Genomic DNA, 25,840 nt, shown 5'->3' with positions numbered 1-25,840 from the left:
GTTGGTTGTGTTGTTGCTTTGTTTATTGCCTAAGAAAAACTAATTTAAGCATTTCTATACTTAGCCAAATTCGTGAGGGTGTAAGGCTGAAGTTTGCAAAAGTTGTAGACTGCTTGGGACTGGTGTTAGATAAAAAAATTGATACTCTTTCACCCTCCTAGACTATGACCGAAATCTTAGAGAAATATCTTAACTAAACCAAAATCCTATTACCACTTGAATTTTTTTTTTGGTCACTTTTTGGATTGCGTGGCATCCGAATATCTCTCATGCGCCTCAACTGCGTGGAGTCACGAAATATGTCACATAAATCAAAAGGTATACAAAATTACAAAAAATGAATTCAAGGGATACTTGTGTCTACTCTCTAATTTTCACACATACAATTAGTTGATTTGCACATTTTAGTTAGTCCAACACTACTAAGCATTATGTTGAAATTTCTAAGGATGCACATCCAAGTCGGAGGAAGCATTATGTCCTCTTCTTTTTCCATGTAGTTTATTTGGAGATTCTATATTGATAACATTTTTTTTTATGATCGTATTGGATGAGATATGTGATGTGTTAGAGCTCTAATTTCTTTTGTTGGAATATGGTTGAAGTTCACTTTCGATTCTAGAAAATGTAAACTAAAGTAGTTTAGAATTTTATCAAGAAAAAGAACAAATATGATTTTTTTTCAATAACTATTTAAAATTTTGAAAAGTTCACTTATTAAATCGTAGTCTTTTCTAAAAATAATTCACTTAATATGAACTAAAGGAAGCATAGTCCAACTTGTAAATAAAATTGTTTTTATTGATTTTTTTCTCTATTAGTTTTGATAAACCTAATGGATAGCTCTAAAATTCTAAAATTTCATATTCTTTTAACTCCTTTTTAACGTTTGATGAAATTTCAAACTCTCCACTATTTTAGAGTTGGAGGTTAATGTAATAGCATAGTGAGGCTGTAGCTACCTTTACAGTTGGAGGTTAATGTAATAGCATAGTGAGGCTGTAGCAACCTTTACACTTTCTTGGTACCGAACATATTCAAATGCTATCATCAATTACTACAAGTTGGTTGGCTCGTAAGCATACAATCATTGGAGGGATCATTCAAATTCATCACTATCATCAACACTTAAACTCAACTCAACATTATGCTTCTCTTCTCCAATCTTGCATTGCTCGAAAAGCAGTTCAGCCTGGAAAGCAGCTCCATGCGCATCTATGCCTCACGGGTTTAGGCTACAATATCAATTTAGCAACAAAGCTTGTTAATCTTTATTGTGTTTGTGACAAATTGCCGAATGCCCATCACCTGTTTGATAGAATTCCTAAAGGAAATATTTTTCTTTGGAATGTTTTGATTCGTGGGTATGCTTGGAATGGACCATATGAGGCTGCAATTTCTCTGTATCATCAAATGATTGATTATGGTCATGTGCCTGATAATTTTACTTTTCCGTTTGTACTTAAAGCGTGTTCGGCCTTGTCTGCGATTGAAGTGGGGAAGGATATACATGATTATGCGAAGAGAACGAAGTGGGATAAGGATGTTTTTGTGGGTGCTGCTCTTATTGACATGTATGCTAAATGTGGTTGTGTTAGTAGGTCGAGGGAGGTGTTTGAGAATGTCGTTGAGAGGGATGTAGTTGTTTGGAATTCAATGCTTGCTGCTTACTCACAAAATGGTCACCCTGAGGATTGTTTGGCTTTATGTGGTGAAATGGCTTGCGGAGGTATTAGACCCACGGAGGCGACCTTAGTGACTGCGATTTCTGCTTCTGCTGATGTTGCAGCTCTTCGACAGGGGAGGGAGCTTCATGGGTATAGTTGGAGACAGGGTTTTGACTCTCTTGACAAAGTGAAGACAGCACTTGTGGATATGTATGCCAAGAGTGGGTCTGTGAAGGTTGCTAGGATCTTGTTCGAAGGACTCCAGGAGAAAAGAGTAGTTTCTTGGAATGCTATGATCACTGGATATGCAATGCATGGTCATGCTAATGCAGCACTTTGCCTGTTTAATGAGATGGTTGGCAAAGCTAAGCCGGATCATATAACTTTTGTAGGTGTTTTATCAGCTTGTAATCATGGAGGTCTGTTGAGTGAAGGGAGGATGTATTTTGATTCAATGGCAAAAGATTATGGAATTGAACCGACTATTCAGCACACTACATGCATGGTTGATCTGCTAGGTCATTCTGGTCGCTTAGATGAGGCTTATGGACTTATAACGCAGATGAAAGTTATGCCGGATGCTGGTGTCTGGGGTGCATTTCTTAATTCATGTAAAATCCATGGTTATGTGGAATTTGCAGAATTGGCATTAGAGAGGTTGATTGAGCTTGAGCCTGATGATGCAGGCAATTATGTGATCCTATCTAATATTTATGCCCAAGCAGGTAGATGGGAAGGTGTTGCAAAGCTTAGAGAACTAATGAACGAAAGAGGTGTAAAGAAAACCACCGCGTACAGTTGGATTGAAGTTAAAAACAAAGTACATGCATTTCTCTCTGGGGATACATCTCATCCTATGTCTGACGAGATTTATGCAGAGCTACAGAGCTTAGGAGCACGAATGGTACAAGCTGGCTATGTCCCAAACATTACGCCAGTTTTCCATGATGTGGAAGATGATGAGAAGAGCAGAATGGTGTGCAGCCACAGTGAAAGGCTAGCAATTGCTTTTGGACTAATTAGTACACCCCCAGGGACAAAGTTGTTGATCACCAAGAATCTCCGAGTTTGCGAGGACTGTCATGTTGCGATCAAGTTTATCTCAAAGTTAACAGAGAGAGAAATCACTATCAGAGATGTCAATCGCTATCATCATTTCAAAGATGGCATCTGTTCTTGTGGAGATTATTGGTGAAATGGGTTCAGGAATTTGTGTTGAGAAATCAATTGCTTCTTGAAGAAAAATTGGCTCATCTAACTGAGTAAAGTGTAAATCATGATTGTTTTGTCAAAAAGCAATAACTCTTTAATTGTGCCCATGTTCTTATTCTCAATAAAGAAGCAGCTCCAATTGGTTTCAGCAAAGAGATATTGGGTTTGGCCAATGTAAAGTGCAATCTTGTAAGGGCCATGGTAAGACGTTGAAGAGAACTCGGATCCGTTCCTGGAATTAATTTGTCGCCACTCCTCACTACACGTCAAACATCATCTATTCTTGAAGATCATACATAGATTTTCCATACAGCTTCAAAAATACATCTCTATGCGAGATAGTTAATGACCTTATCATTGGTGTCTCTCAGTGGTGAATTACATTTAGAATTTGAAACTTAGCCAGCTCGTACACGGACATGTTTTTAATAGGTTTGCTGATTCTTTTCAAGTATAGGTAGAGCCCACATGGTCAAATGGTCAAAAAACCAATTCTTCTATATTCTCATCCAAATTATACATCTCAAACAGTTGGTTATGACCGAACCTATATACTTTGAATAACATCTTCAGTCTCCAAGCAAACGACTGGCCATGTTATTTAGCATTAGCTACTAAATCAGGTATTATTTGTTCAGAACACTATTTCCTTCTTCATTTAGCCCTTTGCATAAACATCGATACATTTGTATACTTGAGAAATTTTTCATATTTACTTTTCACTTTTGCCCGTCTTGAGATGTTATTTAAGGAGTTGACATGATCTGTGTGGACCTTGCAAAGTATGATTTTTTACACATTGAGATGCTCTCTATTTATTGAACACCATATTTTTAAGTCTTTGGATTTCTACTCTGCATCATTGATAGTTTGATTTGGTGCAAGCTGGGGCTTTCTGTCCAGTCGCATTTTGATGTACATATTTCTTACTTGGTGAATAAAAAGCTTCTAAGTACCAGATAAGTATCTAGGCCGGTCATTGGGTTGCTTGCTTGTGGCATATCTCAGATATGTTTGCAGGCACTTATTGAACATAACCTATCTTCCCATCAGACAAACGGTAGAAAGATATACTGGGGTTAATATTTATCTGTAAAACAGTGAGTTCTTCCAGAATAAGCTAAGAAGAATCTTATCTTGATCAGATACTATATTAGAGGGATTTGTACCATAGATAGTCTCCTATCGAAAGGGGTGTCCACCAGACATGTAAAGCTCCCTAAATGTCTGCCTTTCTGAATCTATTCTAATTTCAACGTAAGGATAAGGTTTTGAGACTGATCTTTCTCCTTCTTTCTTATTTACTTTGAAAGCAGTACTCTGGGAAAACAGCCAGTCTCCTTAGTCCTAAATCTTGCTTCTCTTATATTCTTTTGGTCTTGTCGCGTTTTTGGCAGATTTTAATCATCCAAAGGCTGTCAAAGATATCTACAAATTCGTTAAGCCTACTTCCTAGTACTCCGAGGTTTCCATTTCAGTATCTTTTGGAATGATTTCTAGGATATAGGAACAAAACAGAGTTGTTTTCAAATGTTTTCTTTGACTTCCCTTCAGAGCTATTTTTACCCTATAACTATCCAGACTAACATTATGTAAACAGGAAAATATTTCTTCAAGACATCTAAAGCACAATTTGTTCTCCTACAATAGTTCTTAGTTGGGTTTTCTGGAACTTGGTGGAGATTTTGACTAGGTAAAATAGGGTTTAGATAAGATCATTATAAACAAGGTAGTGGTTAAACATTTTTACAGCCCAAAAAACAAAAGCATATAGAAATGGGAGTGAGTTATTAAAATAACATATTACATAGTTATAATGTGCTAACAATTTAATTATTAGCTTGCTTTAATAATGTGCTAATTAACAATTTAACATCCTTTGCTTTCCAGGAGCCTGATGTATAAGGAAGACTTTGATTTCCCAAGTTTGATCCATGATCTTCAAATCGATGCTCCCCCTTCGGTTGTTGCTACTTTCTTCACATTCCTGGTGGCGATCCACAGCGAACGTAACAAATGGTTGTACTTCAATAGTCGAGAACATTTTCTATTTATCAGGACAGAGCAACATGTTTGGATGCAGCAGTCTTTAATCAGACCAGTCCAGCAGGTACGGTTAATTTGACTTGGGACGGTGTGGTTCTACCTGAGTGTCATCCCAACAAATCCGTCAATCCTCTGACTTAGTGCAGAACTTGCATAAGCTACGTTGTTAGTTTACACACACAGCCAACTTTTTTCGGCAACAACTTTTATACATCTTTATACTTGTAAATAATGTATCTACCTCCCTTGTATCCAAGTGTATAACACGGGGAAAATTTTCAGATTCAGTTTTTGAAGATATGAACTCAACCTAAACTGAATCGAATGCAAAAAACAGGGGTGATGTAGTGCCCTATTTTTAAAGTCTCCTTGAACTGTAAATTGTATGTCCCGCCCCCATCCCCGATGCTCCATAGATGGAGATGCTTGTTATTTACCGTGATCTTTTATTCTTAGTGCCGTTTGACCATGCCATATGATATCATGATATGAAATTGACTTTTTATTTGGACATGTAATATGAAAATTTTGTATTGTGTATTTTTTCATAAACATAAAAATTTCATAAGTTGTAAAACTATTAAAATAATCTCAATTGTTTATTTAATCTTATCAAATTAATAAAAAAATATGAAATTGCATAATAAATTATTACAAATCTATTTGTTATCCATTTAAATAATTGTTCCATCTAACTTTAATTAAATAAAAAAAAATTGAACATAAATTGTAGTGTACTAGTCTTTAATATAATCCTATCACATAGTATGAACAATTTCCGCACGTTGAACTTGCATCTCGATCATGTGACCGAGAAGACGAACCAACATTCTTACTTTAAGCCATTTATTAGACAATATCATCTGCAACTATATTTTCATGTTCATAAATCATAAATATTTCATCACTTTAATAATCGATTGGTGTGAGTTGAAGTGACTATATGTTGGAGAGAATAATTAATTTTATGTCGGTGAAAATAATAGATTTTTTAAAGTAATGATGTGATTATAAATTTTATTTACATATGAAATAAATGGTTAGCAGATATAATTGTGAGATTGTTTTAATAAAATATAAACTCGTGGATCGAATTCTGTATTAAAATATTTCAAATAATGATATAGAATTACTATATAATTTAATATCATGATTTTTGAATAATATAAAATCACATTCCATGATACAAAATCACGAAATAGAATCAGCATAAAATTACATATGTTTAAATATGATTCCATTTTATAACCCTATATCGCAATACAGTATCAGATGGCCAAACGTGTACTTAGTATAGAGTGTAGACACGCTATTGTAGGTGCACAATGACTCATGAGACAGAAATCAAGACAGCTTTCAATGTAGCGTTGGGAAATCAAATTTGACTCTTACAGAGTTGACAATAAAAAATTTCTGCTCATGGCTTATAAAAACAATATCTCTGTGCCCAAACCTAACATGTGTTTTCATCCTTAAAATATTAAAAAAAAAATATTGCGTCCACATCCAATGAAATAGCTAATGTAATTGAGATATTTCTCATACTTATATAATATTTATATTAGTAATATGCTTTCATAACTTTAAACTGTCAGTACGTAAAGTTAACTTTTAGATATATTGTATTTGGAGTATTCCTTGCCTTAACCCCCCATGTGCGGCGCAGATGCTGGGTTACAACTTACAACATTTATTTTTCTCTTTATTTGAAACATAGGGCAGAGCTAATTAGTTTGTATGCTCGAATTCAATAAATTTTATTCAAACAGTGTATTTATATTGATTAATTAAATTCAATTATTTTTACTTAAAATTATTATTATAAAAGTCAGAACTCTGAAATTTTAGCTTGTTAGCACTTATCAATGCGGTAACCAGAAAACAAATTAAGCTGGTAAGCTAAATAACTCTCCTTAGGACTCATAAACAAATATTTCAGTGTTAATCAGGGAATCCAAAGTGTTCATTTTTTCAGCAGCCATTGTGTGTGTATATATATATGTAAAGAGAGAGGTGTAACCCAATCAATCTACTTGTCTGTTTTTTACTCCAACTGATGGCTGATGAAGAATCAAACTCCAATATTTCGCAGTCATCAGAAGAAAAGGATGATGCTCTAATAAACGAGCTGCCAAGTGCTCTGTTTTGGGATGCTATGGAGATTAGAAAATGGCAAGGGTTCTGGTTCGAGCCCGGCCTAATCAAATGTGCTATGAAATTTAGTTCCTCCTTCCAAGCTGGGAATGACGATGTTTTATTAGCATCAGCTCCAAAGACCGGTACGACTTGGCTCAAAGCCCTTTGTCTCTGTATCTTGCACCAGAATCATAACATCCCCGAAAATGAAGATCTGTTAACTAAAGACAATCCACAATTTCATGTTCAGACCGTTGAATCCTCCATTTACTCCACAAAACCAACTCCTGATCTGTATTCCACGCCATCTCCAAGACTTATCCACTCACATTTGCCTTTCCATTTCCTTCCAAATTCCATCATCAATTCCAACTGCAAAATTGTTTGCGTAGCCCGAAACCCAAAGGACACATTGGTCTCTCTATGGCATTTTTTCAATTCCATTTTCAGGGGAAATCAAGAACCTTATCCCCTGGAAAAGGCGGTTGACGAGTTCTGCACAGGGGTTCATCAATACGGTCCGTATTTTGAAAATGTATTGGGTTATTGGTTAGAAAGTCAGAAGAGGCCTGAGAAGATACTGTTCTTGAAATACGAAGAGATGATAAAGGACCCGAAAGAGCAGGTGAGGAAATTGGGATTGTTTCTGGGGAAGCCATTCGAGAAGGAAGAGGATTTGGAAAAAGTTGTGTGGAGGTGTAGTTTGGAGAGATTGAGGAACTTGGAAGTGAATAAAAATGGCTCTGTTATTTATGGAGTTCCGAATGCTAGTTATTTCAGGAAAGGGATTGTTGGCGATTGGAAGAATTACTTGAATCCTGAAATGGAAAATCGAATTAATCAAACAACACATCTCAAGTTTAAAGACTCTGGATTAGAGTTCGAGGAATTACTTGAATCCTGAAATGGAAAAGCGAATTAATCAAACAACACATCTCAAGTTTATAGACTCTGGATTAGAGTTCGAAGAATTACTTGAATCCTGAAATGGAAAAGCGAATTAATCAAACAACACATCTCAAGTTTAAAGACTATGGATTAGAGTTTGAGACTTGATATCCCTTTCTTTCTTTTTTCTTTCATTTCTTTTCTGTTGTTCATAAATACACGCGGAAGAAAAGAACGTAACTCTTTGGTGTCATAAGTTACCTTTCTATCTTCCTCGCGTCTGGCGTTCCCAAAGGGATGCTAGTTAAAGAGTAGGTCCCTATTAATGGGGTTCTATGCTCTTGTGAGTTGTATTTGGTTTCTCAATTTTGTAGCTTGTTATAAGTACTTGCTTCTATTTCTTTTTCCTTCTCTTCCCCCTTTTATTTATTTAAATATTAAAAATTACGAAAAAAAATAGATCCTTGTGTTACCTAATAGATTGGATATATATATATATATATATATATATATATATATATCGAAATGTCCCTAATAGATTGGATAAATGTTACCTAATATAATAATAGCTAGGCTTAGCAAGCGTTTGATCATAGATTCTTAAATAATTTTGGCAAATTATTTTTAAGTGAAGTTTTACTCTGTGTTTGACCATAGATTTTGGGAGAAATATTTAACTTTTTCAAGAAATATGTTTTATACCTATAGGTAGCCAAAATTTTTATGAAGGGTGCTCAGAAATTGTACACGAGTGCATTTTTTCTTTTGGATGAATGAGTGCACTAGAAATTTTAAAAATTAAGCTACGTAATATACATGAAAAAATTTAAAAAATATGTAATATACATAAAAAAAATTTGAAAAAAAAAAGAAGATGAAATAGTGCACTCGGAATTAAACCATTTGAAAAAAAAAAGATGAAATAGTGCACTCGGAATTAAACCATTAGGTGACAACACCTTGTTATGTTAAGGATGTCTAGGGTACATTATATAACCACTTTGTATATTATTTTACTTGTATTTACGATACAATTTCCTAACAAAGGGTATCTAATGTCCAATTGGACACCCTAAAGAGTACGTAGTTACACCCCTAAAAATATCCATAAGTTTGTATTATAGATTTATAACGAATATGTTCTGTAAAATTTATTATAATGAACACAATTAATACTTTGTAAGCATTTCTAAAAATATATATAGATATCTAACACAAAATAAGATTTTTTTTAAAGCGGAGGGTCAGTTGAGATGTTATAGTAACTATTTCTTTTTCAATAAAAAAATAATATATGTTACATTTTGGAGGTGGGGGGATGAAGTAAGAATATTTTTTTAACTTTTATAAAATAAAGGTGGGGGGGGGGGGGGGGGATACATTCATTGCTTTAATGTCCAAAACCTATTCAGATTCTTGACTCATTTATATAAAAATCTCCAGCAACATGTCATTGTTCATTAATCTGCTTCTCTTTTCTGTGCCTCATTCAAATACATCAGCCAATCCCCCCCCCCCCACTTTTTTATGTAGCTTATTTAGTTTTGTTCTCTTTATTGTGTATCTCCTTGATATTGTTATTTAACCATCGAAGCTATAGCTAGAGACAAACTGCATTTACGGTTTTCTGAACTCATCTCTGTGCTTGAAACCTTTGAGTCTTGCTTCTCTGCTTGACTACTCTCAACGGTGTTTTTGACTGGGGGATGAGCAGAGGCATCATGCTCCTTTATCAACTCACTTGCAAACTCCTTTGCAGTCTGTATTATAAGATATGTTAGGATTATGAAATGCATCACCTTAACAAGATCACCTACTATAGCCTTCAAGAAAGTTGAACGAAAAGTATGATGATGAAAAATGTCTTGAATTATTTTGAATAAGAACACAAGTAGTAATTTGTTTATGTAAAGTCAATACAGATATCATCCTATTTTAATGTATTGGATGGGCTTGTGATCTTTTTGTAGTTCTTGTAGCTAGGCATATACCTCGATCTGAAATTCATATGATAAGACATGTGAATTTTTAGTCTCCTAAGCAGATTAAGACAAAGACATTTAATTCCTTATATACTGTCCTACTAGAAAATTATCATTTTGTGGTTGAGGAAAAAGCACGGGGATGCTGCTGTAGTGCACTCTGTGTGTGTGCAAAATAGGCATTTAGATGTTCTCTTAGTGTTTGGGTTATGAAATTGAGTTGTAATATCGTTTTTATCATTTTTTTGATTTAGTGGTTCATTATTTATTTATTTTTTAATCATTTTTGATTTAGTGGGTGATTGAAATTTGTTTTTATATTGGTTATGAGTCAGTAATATAAGCAAAGAATGTCAAATATCATTCTTTTCTTTTTGGTTAGTTGTGATAATTTTTTTTTAAATATGTAAGGTGAATACAATAACAGGAAAAGCAAAAGCATTAATGTACCAATGTTCCAACCTTACACGGTGTAATTGTTTCATGTAGAAAACATACATTAGTAACATATATTTACTGTGCTTAAATTGACTCGGGGAAATTTCTTAGTCCCAAACTTATATACTAATGTCTCTGTATACATAGCATTCTGAGAAGCGGTCATGAGCTTAGTAGAGAATCATCTATCGTCGCCTTTCGTATGCACACCATTTTTCAATCTCAAACTCATGCAGAAGTCTGTTGTGATAAAGATTGCGCATTTCTTGTTTTTATGTATTCTTGTGTTTGCTATTTTGGTCTATTTTGAAGTGCTTAGACCTTGCTTCTTCCTCTCTTTTTTTGGTATAAATTTCGATCGAGTAGATAAGCTAACAAGCTGAAGATGCAACCGCTAATGCTTGCATGTAATTAACATTTGCATTGTAAATCAAGGACAAGTATATTTTTCGCATAAATTTTGTGTTTTATGAAATTCCTATAAATCCAATAATCTAGAGAAATTAATTCTACATATAGTAATTAGTTCTTCCAAAAGATCTTGTTGTTCCCATTATAATATAGAATAAATGTTACCTGTGTGACATCTCCAATATTGACCCAAAATAACCATCATCATCCGTTTTGGCAAAAGCAAAGTTGAGGTTCATATTGATGAGAATGCCATTAGCATTTACCAAGATAAGTTGAATTCTTGGCTCTTAGGAGTCTTTCTTGTGCTGTAACTCATAGATCTTGCTTAGTTCTCTTTGGAAACTTGTTGGGTACCATAAAATTTATGGCTTTTAAATTGAAATTTTCTTTGATTATTTAAATAATTTATCTTGCAAGTTCTATGTCACGGACTTAGAGTATTTGTTAAATTTTCGTGTGACCCTCGACGACTTACTCACTAATCTTTCAAGGTCTTGTAAGCTCAACGAAGCCTTTAAGACTTAGATCGCTAAGAGAATGATTGAGGAAGAACTTAGAAAGAACAAAAGAGAGCTTTGGAAGAAGGCTTTTTTATTATGCTTGGAGACTACTTATAACTTTGCTTGGTGCCTTTGCAAATGAAAGGCACCTCTATTTATACTACTTCCTAGGGACTAAAGTGCAATTAGAATTTACTTTACAAGTCCCTAGAATATTTACACTTTGGTCCATTTTCTAGAGAATTCTATACTACCTTGGGACCTTCTCTAGCCTTCTTGAGAGTTCAAAAATGTTCTAGAGTTCTCCGCACAACTCTATAGCAATATGCCCCTTTACGGATACGGAATTAGGCTGAAATTGCGGCGGGACGTCACACGCTCCCCCACCTGATGATGCAACGAGCGCGACGCATTGCTGTAAGAACTCTTGGACTTTGTCCTTGAACTACCACAAATCTTCATATTTCTCCTATGTGATCTCTTTCGGAGTTTGTCCCTTCCAATGCACAAGGAACATTGCGCTGTCTTGTTGACCTCGCTTCCATTTGGCTTGATAATCCATGATAGTTTCGATCTCTCGGTCATGAAAGGAAATGACAGTAATGGATGCCCATTGTGATCGATTCCGGCTAGGATCTTCGTTGTCCTCATGGTACGGCTTGAGGACTCTCGCATGAAACATCAGATGGATCTTAGAGTGTGGAGGTAACTCCAACTTGTACGAAATCTTTCCCACCTTGGCAACGATCTTGAACGGACCCTTATATTTGCGCACTAAGTTTTGATGGACGCCTCTTAGTGCTTTGAGCTGTCTTGGATTTAATTTCACCAAGACCATGTCGCCTTCTTTATAGTCCGTGGGACAACGCTTGCGGTCGCAAGCTTCTTCATCTTCTTGGCTGCCTTGTCCAAGTAGGACTTGGCAGTGTCAAGCTGCTCCTCCCATCCCTTGGCAAGACGGTAAGCACCAAAACTGTTTACCTCAAAAGAAGTTGTCAACGAATGCGGAGTTTGGGGTTGTTGGCCTGTCGCCAACTGAAATGGTGTGCGTCCGGTGGACTCGCTCCTCTGCAAATTGTAGGAAAACTGTGCCATATCTAGGAGTCTGGCCCAATCCTTTTGATGCGCACTAACACAGTGCCTTAGATAGCACTCTAGTAGGGCGTTGATGCGTTCGGTCTGGCCGTCGGTCTGCGGGTGGAAACTTGTGGAGAAGTGAAGCTCCATTCCAAGAATCTCGAACAACTCTCTCCAAAAGTTCTCAGTAAAGCGGGGGTATTGGTCACTAATGATATGTCTCGAAAGCCCCCAATATTTATCCACGTTCTTAAAGAAAAATTGAGCAGCCTCTTTTGCCGTGCAACCGGCTGTGGCGGGCATGAATGTAGCATACTTTAAAAACCTGTCCACCACGACTATGATAGTACCAAACCCGTCGGACTTCAGCAAGAAAGTGATGAAGTCCATGGTCACGCTCTCCCATGGGCGTTCTGCTACGGTTAGTGGCTCTAGTAACCCTTCCGGTTGCCTTTGCTCAACCTTGTCTTGTTGGCACACAAGACAAGTCTGCACATAAAACTCGATGTCGTCCCGCATGCGTGCGTCGCTGTCCCGGATGCCCAGCCTATGGTGTGTCATGGATTTTGTTTGTGATGCGCCACTTGATAGACCCAAACTTGGGTACATAAACCCTCCGACCGGTGGTGATCAAGAAGCCATTTTCTACCCAAAAGCGCTTGGTTTTGCCTTGGACAACAAACTCCATCAGTTTTTTAGCCTCTGGATAGTGTTGCATGGCATCCTTGATTGCATCTTGAATGTCACAGTGATCTGTAGTGATGGAAACAAACTCGTCCTTCCTATTTAGTGTGTCGTCCACGACATTGCCTCTTCCTGTCTTGTACTCTAAAACATAGTCGAACTCTGCTAGAAAATCTTGCCATCTAGCTTGATTTAGGGTGATCTTTTTTTGGGACTGAAAGTATCTAGTGGCACCGTTGTCAGTCTTGACCACGAACTTGGAGCCTAGTAAGTAGTGTCTCCACGTCCGTAGGCAATGCACAATGGCCATCATCTCTTTCTCCTGCATCGTGTACTGTCGTTCGACCTCATTAAATTTGAGGCTCTCGAATGCTATTGGGTGTCTATCTTGCATTAAGTCTCATCCAATGGCAAATTCCGAGGCATCAGTATGTATTTTAAAGGTCTTGGAGAAGTCGGGCAGCGTCAAGATCGGCTCCTTCGTTAGTGCGGCCTTGAGACCTTTGAATGCTTTTTGCCACTCCTCGTTCCAAACCCACAAATTATTCTTCTTTAACAACTCGGTGAATGGAGCAACTTTAGCGGAGTAACCACTTATGAACCTGCGATAGTAGTTCACAAGACCAAGGAATAATCGCAGCTCGGTCACCTTCGTGAGCGCCTCCCACTCTTGGATCTCCTTAATCTTCGCCTCGTCCATTCAACGTTCGCTTTGGATGATAACATGGCCTAAGAAGTGCACCTCGGGCTGGGTGAACTCGCACTTCTCCCGCTTGACGTAGAGCTGGTTCTCTCGTAAGACTTGAAAGACATTCCTCAAGTTTTCCACGTGTTCCTCCAAGGTGTTGCTATGGATGACTATGTCATCTTAGTACACCACCACGATCTGGTCCAAGTAAGGATGAATAATCTCGTTCATCAGCTTGTAAAAGGTTGCGGGTGCGTTGGTTAAGCCGAAAGGAATCACCTACCACTCGTATACTCCGTATCTAGTCACGTACGCTGTCTTTGGCTCATCCTTCTGCGATGCGCACTTGGTAGTAGCCTTTCCGGAGGTCCCTCTAGGTGAAGTACTTGGCCTGCCCAAGTCTATCAAATAAACCTGGAATTAGCGAGATAGGATATTTGTTCTTAATTGTGACCTTATTGAGTGCTAGATAGTCAACACATAAGCACAACAACCCATCTTTGTTCTTCTGGAACAGCACTGGCGCGCCATAAGGTGCCTTGGATGGACGGATGTGACCGGCCTCGAGGATTCCTTCGACTTCTTCCTTAACTCCTTTAACTCCGGTGGAGCCATACGGTAAGGTGCATGTGCGAGTGGCTTGGATCGAACCTCTAACTCTATCTTGTGATCTACCTTGTGCCTCGGAGGTAGATCCTTCGGCAGCTCGTCTGGTATCACGTACTCTTTCTCCTTAAGGACTTTCTCTATGAGCTGTGGCAAGGACTTCATAGTACCATTGTCTTCTCCCGAACTTGCAGTGGTAGCTAGGAACGTCGGCTCCCCTTTCTTTAGGCCATTCACAATCTGCATGGACGATAAGTGGGCGTGTCCTTATTTATTTGGAACCTTGAATAAGGGTACTATGCATGAACCTTCCCTCTCCATGACCATGAGTCATTGGAGGTAGGGATCGATCATCGTGTGGCAGCGTTGGAAGAATTCTTGCCCGAGAATGATGTCGAATATGTCTAGAGGAGTGACAGTTATGTTTGTCTTTCCTTGCCACTTTCCTAACGTGATGCTTACTCCTTGGGCGACCCCACACACGGGAGTCGGTGGGGCGTTAACTGTGTTGAGGCGGGTGTTGCTTGGCATGTAATTCAGCCCTAACCTCTCTGCCGCCATTTTAGTGATGACACCAAAGTCTACCATGGAACGAGATGGTCGTCCATTAATGGAGATGTTTTTACATAGTGCGTGCATAAGTCTCCTGGCTTCTCGGTCTGCTAGGATATCGCACCGCATAGTCCAACCATGCCCAACTGTGTCGTACCCGCTTCTTACCCTTAATATTGTGCGTCGTTTTCCTTCCGTTCACATAGGATGGCACCAAGGTTCTTCATTTCGGGGCACCTGGCATAGCCGTGTGGTCCTCCGCATATGTAGAATCCATCTTCTTTGTTGTTCTGCGCCCACTTCTCTGTGTAATTTTGGCATCCAAACCGCTTGTTGTTCGACTTGTGGAGGTCGTGCTGCTTGGGGTGTACCTGCTGCTCCTTGCCTGGACCATAGTCTCCCCCACCTTTGGCATTACTACTTCTTGCATCTTTGCCCTTTACCTTGTCATGCCGTTCATGTTTGAAGTCCGTCAAGGAATCGACTTGTGTGATGGCTTCGTCAATGGTCTTAACCTGACGCCGCTCCAACTCCGTCTTAGCCCAATTCTGTAGTATGTCGATGAAGTGGAACAACATGTCTTCGTCCGTGAGTTTGGGAATTGGAAGTATAGAGTTGTGAACTCTTTCACGTATGCTCGAATGCTTCCCGTTTTCTTCAATTCTCGGAACTTGTGCTTAACCTCGTACACGACGTTGTTAGGGAATAAGACTTTCTTGAATTCTTTACGGAATTGCTCCCACATGTTGATGGTGCATGTCCCCTTCCCGATCTCGGCCTCTTTGCGCCTCCACCATAGCAAAGTCATCTTGGCAAGTACAACACGACAATGTTGATCTTGTTCTCGTCTTTTCTTACCTGACTACACTTGAAGTAATTCTCCAAGTGCCATACAAATTTTTCCAACTCTTGAGCATCACGGACGCCCTTGACTATAGGTGTCTTGGGAGCCTCGACCCTGGCCTCCCTATCAAGGTCAGGTGATGCATATCCTCTAACCTCACGCTTTCCTTGAGTGATTTTACTTCGGCCTTCAGGGTCTTGATCGTGCTAAGTGCTTCCGTAAGCTTATGTTCCAAGGAAGTGATGGTCTTTTTTGTGTTAAGCACATCCATAAGTCGACACTCCAAGGAAGTGATGGCCTCGTTCATCTCAAACTCGGCCCGCTGGCGACCTTCCAACTCTTTATGGATGTTCTCGATCTCCTCAAGGGTGAAGTCCTCATGGGTCTTGAACTTGCTGTCTGCCACGTTCATGCGCCGGCCTAAGATCTCGACAGCTTGTATCACCACTTCAACCCTTGCAACTCATTCTTCACCAGCGGTGACGTCTATGGCGTCTTTGCGCAATTCATCATCACTTGCTTCGGCCGTAGAGGGTGGATGAGATGTTAGCGCCTCGCTAGGTGTGGGTTCGAGCATAACCTCCTCATTACCCTTTTGATGTTTCTTCCTCTTTCGGTTCTTCTTACCACCATCCATACGGACGTTGGTGGTGTAAGCGCAGTTTACGTCTCCTTTGGTAGCCATTCCCTTAGTATCAAACCTTGTTGATACCACTTTATCGTGGACTTAGAGTATTTGCTAAAGTTTCGTCTGGCCCTCGACGACTTACTCACTAATCTTTCAAGGTCTTGTAAGCTCAAGGAAGCCTTTAAGACTTAGATCGCTAAGAGAATGATTGAGGAAGAACTTAGATAGACCAAAAGAGAGCTTTGGAAGAAGGCTTTTTTATTATGCTTGGAGACTGCTTATAACTTTGCTTGAAGTCTTTACAAATGAGGGGTACCTCTATTTATACTACTTCCTAGGGACTAAAGTGCAATTAATATTTACTTTACAAGTCCCTAGAATATTTATACTTTGGTCCCTTTTCTAGAGAATTCTACACTACCTTGGGACCTTCTCTAGCCTTCTTGAGAGTTCTAAAATGTTCTAGAGTTCTCCGCACAACTCTAGAGCAATCTGTCCCTTTTCGGATGCGGAATCAAGCTGAAATTGTGGCGGGTCGTTACATTAAGGTGTGTAAGTTGTATATGTGCTTAATTAATTTAAGAGAAATATAAATATTTATAGTCAGTGAATTCCTCCATCTTTTCTCTATATTACTCATTTTTCTTGTCTCTATCTTCCTTACTGTTGCGGAATAAATATTTGTAATAGTAATTCATATATGCATAGGAACAAGTTAATTTTTACTCTCGCATAATATATTCATCACCCTATTATATTTTTTATTTTCCTTTATTTGTATATTGCCCTTTTTATATGCATTTATTTATCGCACCATATTATTTTTGATTTATATTGTTTTTTTTGTTCCATACTGTTAAAATCTCACAAATGATTGTGTTGTATTTTATAATTCAAATGATATATATAACTTGACAAAAATTTCTTTTGTCAAAATTTACAGATGACAAAATTAGTAACTCTCAAATGAGCCAAAGAAGACGAAGGGTACACATACATATAATTATTATTTATATATGTCAATTAAATATTTAAACATGATTATTTTATAACAAATAAATATTTTTATTTTATAGGTGTAGACTATGAAAATTGATAATGATCTACTAAACATCCTAAGGAAGACATATGTTGATCAAATTTCTATACAACTGTTACAGAACACCACTCTCCTTTGACGACAAGTTCTCGATATGTATGCATCTGTAAAAAGGTGGAGGGTATTCCTTAAAAATAAGGCGGAAGATTTTTAGGCATTAAAAATTTGCTTTGAATTTGTAATTTATACATCGTACATCTATATTTTATAGGCATTTATACTAATTAGCATTGTATACACGTGCATTGCACGTGTTCAAAAATTAGTAATAAAAAAAGTGTGTAGTACACACCATCAAGAGAGTAGTAAAAAAATGTATTTCTCAAATTAATGGGAGAAAGTTTAGATATATAACTCATACTCTCCATAATTTAGGTGTGAAAACTCAAATAAAGGACATAGTATGAGTTTCTGATACTTCACTCATTTTAAAAAGTTCCAAATTTAATTTGACCTAAATACTAAATTTTTTCTAGTATTTAAGAATTTAGATTATTTGCCAAAAACATTTGTTAAATAGTAATAAGTTGTAACCCCCCCCCCCCCACACACACACACACAAATATTTTTGAGAAGATCTATGGCCAAATGAGTCCTAATATCTTCATTAAAATATGAGTAAGTTATAAAAGTCTTGTAAAACTTAATCCACACGCCAATATATCATAGCTAATTTTTTCATTAATATTAAAGCATTTAGGAAGAAAATAAAATATATTTTACCAATTTCTTATTTAAATCGGAATATGCGAAATGTTAAGATAAAACTCTCAAATTTAGATCATAAGAGTTAGACACAAGACGATAAATAACCCCCTTTCTTTGCCATTTTTTCGTTGTCTTCTGCTTTGTTTCCTTCTATGTCTTTTTTTTAATTCGGCGTACTGCAAACGTGAATCGTTTTAAGAAAATTACATGTCAAATTATTTAGTCCCTTATCTTATTTACAGGTCTGATAGGTTCATTCCATCGTAGAAAAGTTGTATGCTTCCACAATGATAACAATGGTTAGAGACTTGCAGTGTAAACTACTGCTGAGGCTGCAGGAATGACTGTATTGAAGCCAGGGAGACTGGTGGTACTGTTTGCTGAAGCTGCCTCAACAGTGTAATCATGCTACTAGCAATCTGCTCTATCGGCTATTGAACAACGTTGATAGTGAACAACCTTGGCTTCAATCAGGTCAGCTTTTATTGGAAACAGGAATAACCTACCAAAAGGTGTCGAATATGAGTACAAAAAAAATCAGAACAAAGTTATTACAAAGTTCTCCTACAGGCTAAAACAAGTAAAGGAAAGACTTTTGCAAATAAGTAACACGATTCGAGAAACTACACAACATGTGATTGATAGAACATCGAAGTAGAAAAGTACTTGGGCCGAGTCAATGCTGTCACAGAGAAAATTACAGATCTTCCCTAATGCTGAAACTTCATTATCATAAGTCATTATGTTCTCAGGTAGTAGAACAATTGGATGCCTTACAAAAATTTTAGCCTTGATAGAGCCTCTGAGTAAGGGTAATGAAATGAAGTTAAAGTAGGAACATGTTACCCCTGTCCCCCATTCTTCTACTTACCAACATAGGCATTAGATATGCTAAGAGCTCATCGAAGAGGGGCAGAAAATCTGCCTTGAATATTTTTATTGATATACCCAATAATTCACCTGCCTATAAACATTTCAAAATGATAAGCCTGATAATACGAAAAACATGTTTAATGATAAAAGGATCTACCACTCATTCTTGAGAAACAATTTTTGTTAAACATACTTGGTCAAACACTTCTTTTTCTTGATCATTTCCCCGCTGAGCAATTCCCTTCTATAGGTATAAAAGTCTTTAGATTTTCTCTCTCTTGTTTTTTTTTGTTCGACTTAATCACATCCACAATACTTCAGACTTGACCTGAATTCCAAAGGAGAATACACGATAATATATTAAAGTTCATGAGAAGGAGTAACGTAAAAACATACTATATGTTTCAAGACTTAATTAGCATTAAATTGTTTAACAATCATACACATCTCTAGTAATTACTTGTCCCCCAATATATGTTCTGCCTCTCCCAAGTTTAGGTCCAACTCATTTTTGTTCAAGTGGTGTATGGACCAGATTGTTGAGTGAACTTCGAGTAATTCCACCGAGTATACTTATCCAGGTAAGGTAACTCTATTTCTAACTCATATGATCTATAACTCAGCTTATACAAATATACTATCAAATAGGCACGAGTTTTGGAAGTCTAGCATCATTCTCTTGATAAACCTGCATCTTTCATTAGTCACATGTCAAAACTTTGTATATATTGAGATGGTTCAACGATTGTCATTCATCAGATCAACCAAACTATTTGTACGAACAAGTTTTTTTCACCTTACAACATATGTATATGTTCATACAGTTATTTTTTCTTTTGGATGCAGTTAACTTTAAGTTTTGTAGAATTCTTTGATGTGATTTCATTGATCTTATTTAAAAAAAAAATCAATATACTGAATAATTAACTGTTATAGTTTACATTCTCATCCCATCCAATCGTTGATATAGCCTTTTTCTTATTTTCGGTTTGATGACTTTCTTAAAATATCTGAAGTCAAGTTTCATTCAATTAGTTAATAATTAATCGTTTTGACTGACTCTTTTTACGTAAATGATAAGTAGAAAAGAGGTAGGAACTAGAATAAATAGTTCGGTAGAAACAAATGCAAAAATTATTTATTGCTACTGAAATATTTATTCTAGTTCGTACCGCTTTTGTACTTATCATTTACCTAAAAACAATTAGTTAAATCAATTAATTACTAACTAATTTGATTGAAACTTGACTTGTGGGATTTTCATAAAGCCACTGAAATCAAAAATTAAGAAAGCCTATATCGACCACTGGATCTGATAACCTATAAGTTAGTGTTGATACAAATATTCTTTTGTAGCATTTGATAAAACCTACTTGAATTTTCCTTCAATGGATGATATCCAAATAATGTTTTTTCTGCAATCTTTAGAACTTACATGAAATCTATTATAAGTATAGTAAAATGCTTATGCTCTATTCAAAGAAAGAGATCTTTATTTACATAACTATATGTCCTGACAACAAGGAGCATTGTTCCATATGTTTAGTAAGGGGCACCTGAATTTCAGAATCATTTCTCCCCTTAAGTTTAAAAATTTACTTAATTAAGTTTGATTTAAGCCTACCTTTTTTGGTCTGTGTGTCTTTGGATGAGTATTTTAATGGCGAGGAAATGAATAAATTAATTGTGGTCATTTATTCCATATCGATTGCATTATTGAGTGGAACAAGCTTGAGAACACTTTCCCATGTGCAAGAGGAGAGTGCTGACTATGCTACCTTGAGAATTGATTCATTTGATGTTGCCTTGGCTTCAACTAACATAATTTGAGTTTAAGAATACTTGCACCCACCAAAGGATATCGATGAAATAGTGATTTCTTGTATTTCTGTTGAAATAGCGGAAGATGGTTCATCATGCTCTATCATCTCTTCCACAACTAGGCTTGTAACTTCCTTGTCCTTTATTATGAGTTCCGAAAGCTGCAAGCCTAGTTGTGGAAGAAATGACAGAACATGACGAACCACCTTCTGCTATTTCAGCAGAAGTTATAGATATCACTAATCAATAGATATCCTTTGGTGGGTGCAAGTATTCTTAAACTCAAATTATATAAATTGGGAATGGTTCGCTCAACTCTCATTATAAGCCCTATATTTGAACAACCAATGAAGAAAAGCACCACCATGTAGCCCGAACTAAACTGATTGGTTAAAGCCGAGTGAACATTGAATTCATGAATTTTCAAGGTGAAGGTAAAATAGCTGACACTATCCACTTGCATGTGGCACAAGCATTCTTGAGGTTCTTCCACTCTTTGTGCAACCAATATTGTATAAACAAAATCAAGTTTTGCACGATCTAACCTATCAAAATATTCTTAAGACATATGAATCAAAAAAAGAAGATGTTTGGAATCAAACTGAAGTAAGCTTATAAACGTAAGAAGGAGGGGATTATGGTTTTAGTGCTCTGTGCCAAGCATATGCAACAATGCTACTTGTTATTAGGACAGGTTGAATTGTCTACCTTGTACTTATGTAGACTTATGCTTAAATAAATATCTCTTGCTTTGGTTTTAGCATAAGACATTCTCAAATTTGATAGATTTCAAATATGGTGTAAAAGATTTTATTTTTTAAAAACATATAATTTAAGATTTAGGTGTTTGCTATTAGGAATCTGGTCTCATATTACTTGATGCATAACAAAGTTTAAAACAATTCACTTCCCCGCTCAATACAAAAGGTCAAAATCTCCAATTAGTTTGAATGACCATCTATTGTTACTTTTACCAATATTGTATTATAGTTAATAAATAGACTTAAATTAATAAATTTTCTTATAACTTGGTGGAGGGGGGTCAACCATATTTTACTCAAAGACCCATTTTTTTTCTCTTCACTTTCTTATCCAACACATAATCGGGATATTATAGTGGCCACACCAACCCTTTCATTCTTATTGCTTCAGATTCCTTCGGGCGGTACAAAGTAAACCTTTGTAGCATTTCTCAAAGTACCAAATTAAACCTTAGGAAAATGAATGAATTTAACTTAGCAAATTTTCAATAGCCTAGTGTCATAGACTTAGACTTTAATTAAGCACAACGAGTGACACTTGACAAGTCACTCACAAATCTTTTCCAATTTTACAAGCTCAATTAAGTCTTTTTAACACTAGATCGCTAAGAGAATATTGGATTTAAGAAAGACACAAGAGAATTTCTTAAGTAAGCTTTTATAGTTCAAGACTTGAAAGATTTGCTTGATCGTTTTTACAAATGAATTCCTTTTTATTTATACTATCCATCCAGGGGCTAATAGATAAATAGTAGTTTCCATACAATTCCCTACTTATTTACAAATAAGTCATCTTTCTAGAATATTCTACGCAACTTAATTATTCCAAGAACCATTCATGCAAATCTACGGGATTCTAAGGTCATCTAAGATATTATCCATATATTCTATAACATTCTACTAGTGACAACAAGGAGCATTGTTCCTATGTTTAGTAAGGGGCACCTAAATTTCAGAATCATTTCTCCCCTTAAGATTGAAAATTTACTTAATTAAGTGTGATTTAAGCCTACCTTATTTGGTCTGTGTGTCTTAGGATGAGTATTTGGATGGCGAGGAAATGAATAAATTAATTGTGGTCATTTATTCCATATCGATTGCAATACAAAGTGGAACTAGCTTGAGAACACTTTCCCATGTGCAAGAGGAGAGTGCTGACTATGCTACCTTGAGAATTCATTCATTTCATGTTGCCTTGGCTTCAACTAACATAATTTGAGTTTAAGAATATTTGCACCCACCAAAGGATATCGACGAAATAGTGATTTCTTGTAATTCTGTTGAAATAGCGGAAGATGGTTCGTCACGCTCCATCATCTCTTCCACAACTAGGCTTGTAACTTCCTTGTCCTTTATTATCAGTTCCGAAAGCTGCAAGCCTAGTTGTGGAAGAAATGATGGAAAATGACGAACCACCTTCTGCTATTTCAACAGAAGTTTAAGAATTCACTAATCCATAGATATCCTTTGGTGGGTGCAAGTATTCTTAAACTCAAATTATATAAATCGGGAATGGTTCGCTCAACTCACATTATAAGCCCTATATTTGAACAATCAATGAAGAAAAAAACCACCATGTAGCCCAAACTAAACTGATTTGTTAAATCCGAGTGAACATTGTTTTTATGAATTCTCAAGGTGAAGGTAGAATAGCTGACACTATCCACTTGCATATGGCACAAACATTCTTGAGGTTCTTCCACTCTTTGTACAACCAATATGGTATAAACGAAATCATGTTTTGCACGATCTAACCTAACAAAATACTCTTAAGACACATAACTCAAAAAAAGAAGAAGTTTGGAATCAAACTTAAGTAAGCTTAAAAACATAAGAAGGGGGGATTATGGTTTTAGTGCCCTGTGCCAATCATATGCAACAATGCTACTTGTTATTAGGACAGGTTGAATTGTCTACCTTGTACTTATGTAGACTTATGCTTAAATAAATATCTCTTGCTTTGGTTTTAGCACAAGACATTCTCAAATTTGATAGATTTCAAATATGGCGTAAAAGATTTTATTTTTTAAAAACATATTATTTAAGATTTAGGTGTTTTCTATTAAGAATCTGGTCTCATATTACTTGATGCATAACAAAGTTTAAAACAATTCACTTCCCCGCTCACTACAAAAGGTCAACATATCTAATTAGTTTGAATGACCATCTATTGTTACTTTTACCAATATTGTATTATAGTTAATAGATAGACTTCAATTAATAAATTTTCTTATAACTTGGTGGAGGGGGGTCAACCATATTATGCTCAAGGACCCACTTTTTTTTTCTACACTTTCTTATCCAACACATAATCTGGATATTATAGTGGCCACACCAACCCTTTCATTCTTATCGCTTCAGATTCCTTCGGGCGGTACAAAGTAAACCTTTGTAGTATTTCTTAGAGTACCAAATTAAACCTTAGGAAAATGAATGAATTTAACTTAGCAAATTTTAAATATCCTAGTGTCATAGACTTAGACTTTAATTAAGCACAATGTGTGACACTTGACAAGTCACTCAGAAATATTTTCCAATTTTACAAGCTTAATTAAGTCTTTTTAGCAGTAGATCGCTAAGAGAATATTGGATTTAAGAAAGACACAAGAGAATTTCATAAGTAAGCTTTTATAGTTCAAGACTTGAAAGATTTGCTTGATCGTTTTTACAAATGAATTCCTTTTTATTTATACTATCTATATAGGGGCTAATAGATAAATATTAGTTTCCATATAATTCCCTACTTATTTAAAAATAAGTCATCTTTCTAGAATATTCTACGCAACTTAAATATTCCAAGAACCGTTTATGCAAATCTATGGGATTCTAAGGTCATCTAAGATATTATCCATATATTCTATAACATTCCACTAGTGAATAGTGTTCTTCCAATGTTATTGTTCCACATGGACAACATTGTGCCACTTGGTGCCTACGTAGTGTGATGACATGGAAAGTCATCAATCTCTCCCCCAACTTATATTGCGACGACCACGGGGCACTGTTGCTGCATGAACTCTCAAATTCGGTCTTTGAATTTCCACAAGTCTTCATATCATTCCCATATGTCTTCTTCTGGTGATTGTCCCTTCTAGTGGATGATGAAAATGGTAGTAGTATGCTTCCCTTTTTTCTGTCTAGCTTGGTAGTCAAATAAACCCTCAATTTCCCGATAATGCAAACTAGTGATGGTAATTGGGGCAGACTTGACAAACTTCGGTTTGGGTCATCCTTGTCATCAAAATATGGTTTGAACCCATTGGCATGAAAGATGGGTTGACCTTGAGATGAGGTGGTAACTCTAACTTACATGATTTTTTACACCTTGACGACGATCCTAAACGACCCCTCATACTTCCCTACCAGATTTTTGGTGCATACCTCGTAGATCCTTGAACTTCCTTTTCGTAAACATTACCAAAACTATGTCCTCAATCTATGATCAGAGGGAATGCGCTTGCAGTTGTAAAATTTCATCATTTCTTTGTCTAAGTAGGACATAGAAGTGTCAAGTAGCTCCTATTATTGCCATATGGTAAGCCCTCAAATGCGGTCGTTAGTGATTGTAGAGTTTGTGCTTGCTGTCATATGGCAAGTTATATGAGAATCAGACTATGTCTAATAGCATTTTTTAATCTTTCTTACGTGAACTCACAATGTGCCTCAGACAATACTCAAATAAGACATTGATCCATTCTATTTGTCCATCCTCTGTGAGTGATAACTAGTGGAGAAATGCAACTGTGTGCCAAACATATCAAACAACTCTCTCCGAGAGTTTCCTGTAAAATATGGGTCTCGATCGCGGATGATTGCCTCGAGAAAACCTAATATTTTACCACAATCTTGAAGAATAATTTGGCAGCCCCTTTAACAATGCAACCTGCTTTGTCGGGCATAGAGCTAACATACTTCAACAACCTATCCACCACGACCATGATTGTCCTATATATGATAGACTTTGTAAGAAGGTTATAAAGGTCATAGTCATACTCTCCCATAGGCACTCCACTAGGGTAGTTTTTCTAATAGTTTTGTACATTATTGTTGATCTATCTTATCTTATTGGCACACAAGAAAAGTCCGTACATAGCAATCTAGGTCTTGTCACATGTGGGACCTTTAGTAGATTGAATCGATCACTTCCCTTATGCGACGCTGCCCTGAGTGTCCCGCCCACAACGTGTTGTGGTTGTCCATTATAATATGCCACCTA

At 36.5% G+C, this 25,840-nt stretch overlaps 2 protein-coding genes across 2 annotated transcripts; both read left to right on the top strand.

Annotated features, from left to right (window-relative positions):
• The first annotated feature begins 507 nt into the window (after positions 1-507).
• LOC101268748 (pentatricopeptide repeat-containing protein CRR2, chloroplastic-like) lies at positions 508-5,288 on the top strand. Its single transcript, XM_004235379.5, has 2 exons — positions 508-3,502; positions 4,770-5,288. Exon 1 carries the CDS (start codon positions 1,042-1,044, stop codon positions 2,860-2,862), a length of 1,821 nt encoding a protein of 606 aa, XP_004235427.2. The 5' UTR covers positions 508-1,041; the 3' UTR covers positions 2,863-3,502; positions 4,770-5,288.
• Positions 5,289-6,981: 1,693 nt separating this feature from the next.
• Positions 6,982-7,965, top strand: LOC101268458 (cytosolic sulfotransferase 5-like). The gene has a single exon (XM_004235378.5). It carries the CDS (start codon positions 6,982-6,984, stop codon positions 7,963-7,965), a length of 984 nt encoding a protein of 327 aa, XP_004235426.2.
• Positions 7,966-25,840: the final 17,875 nt, after the last annotated feature.

The sequence above is a fragment of the Solanum lycopersicum genome, chromosome 3, assembly GCF_036512215.1.
Source record: "Solanum lycopersicum chromosome 3, SLM_r2.1".
Taxonomy (NCBI): Eukaryota; Viridiplantae; Streptophyta; class Magnoliopsida; order Solanales; family Solanaceae; genus Solanum; species Solanum lycopersicum.
Note: the sequence above shows the minus strand (reverse complement) of the source record. Positions and strands in the feature narration are given on the sequence as shown.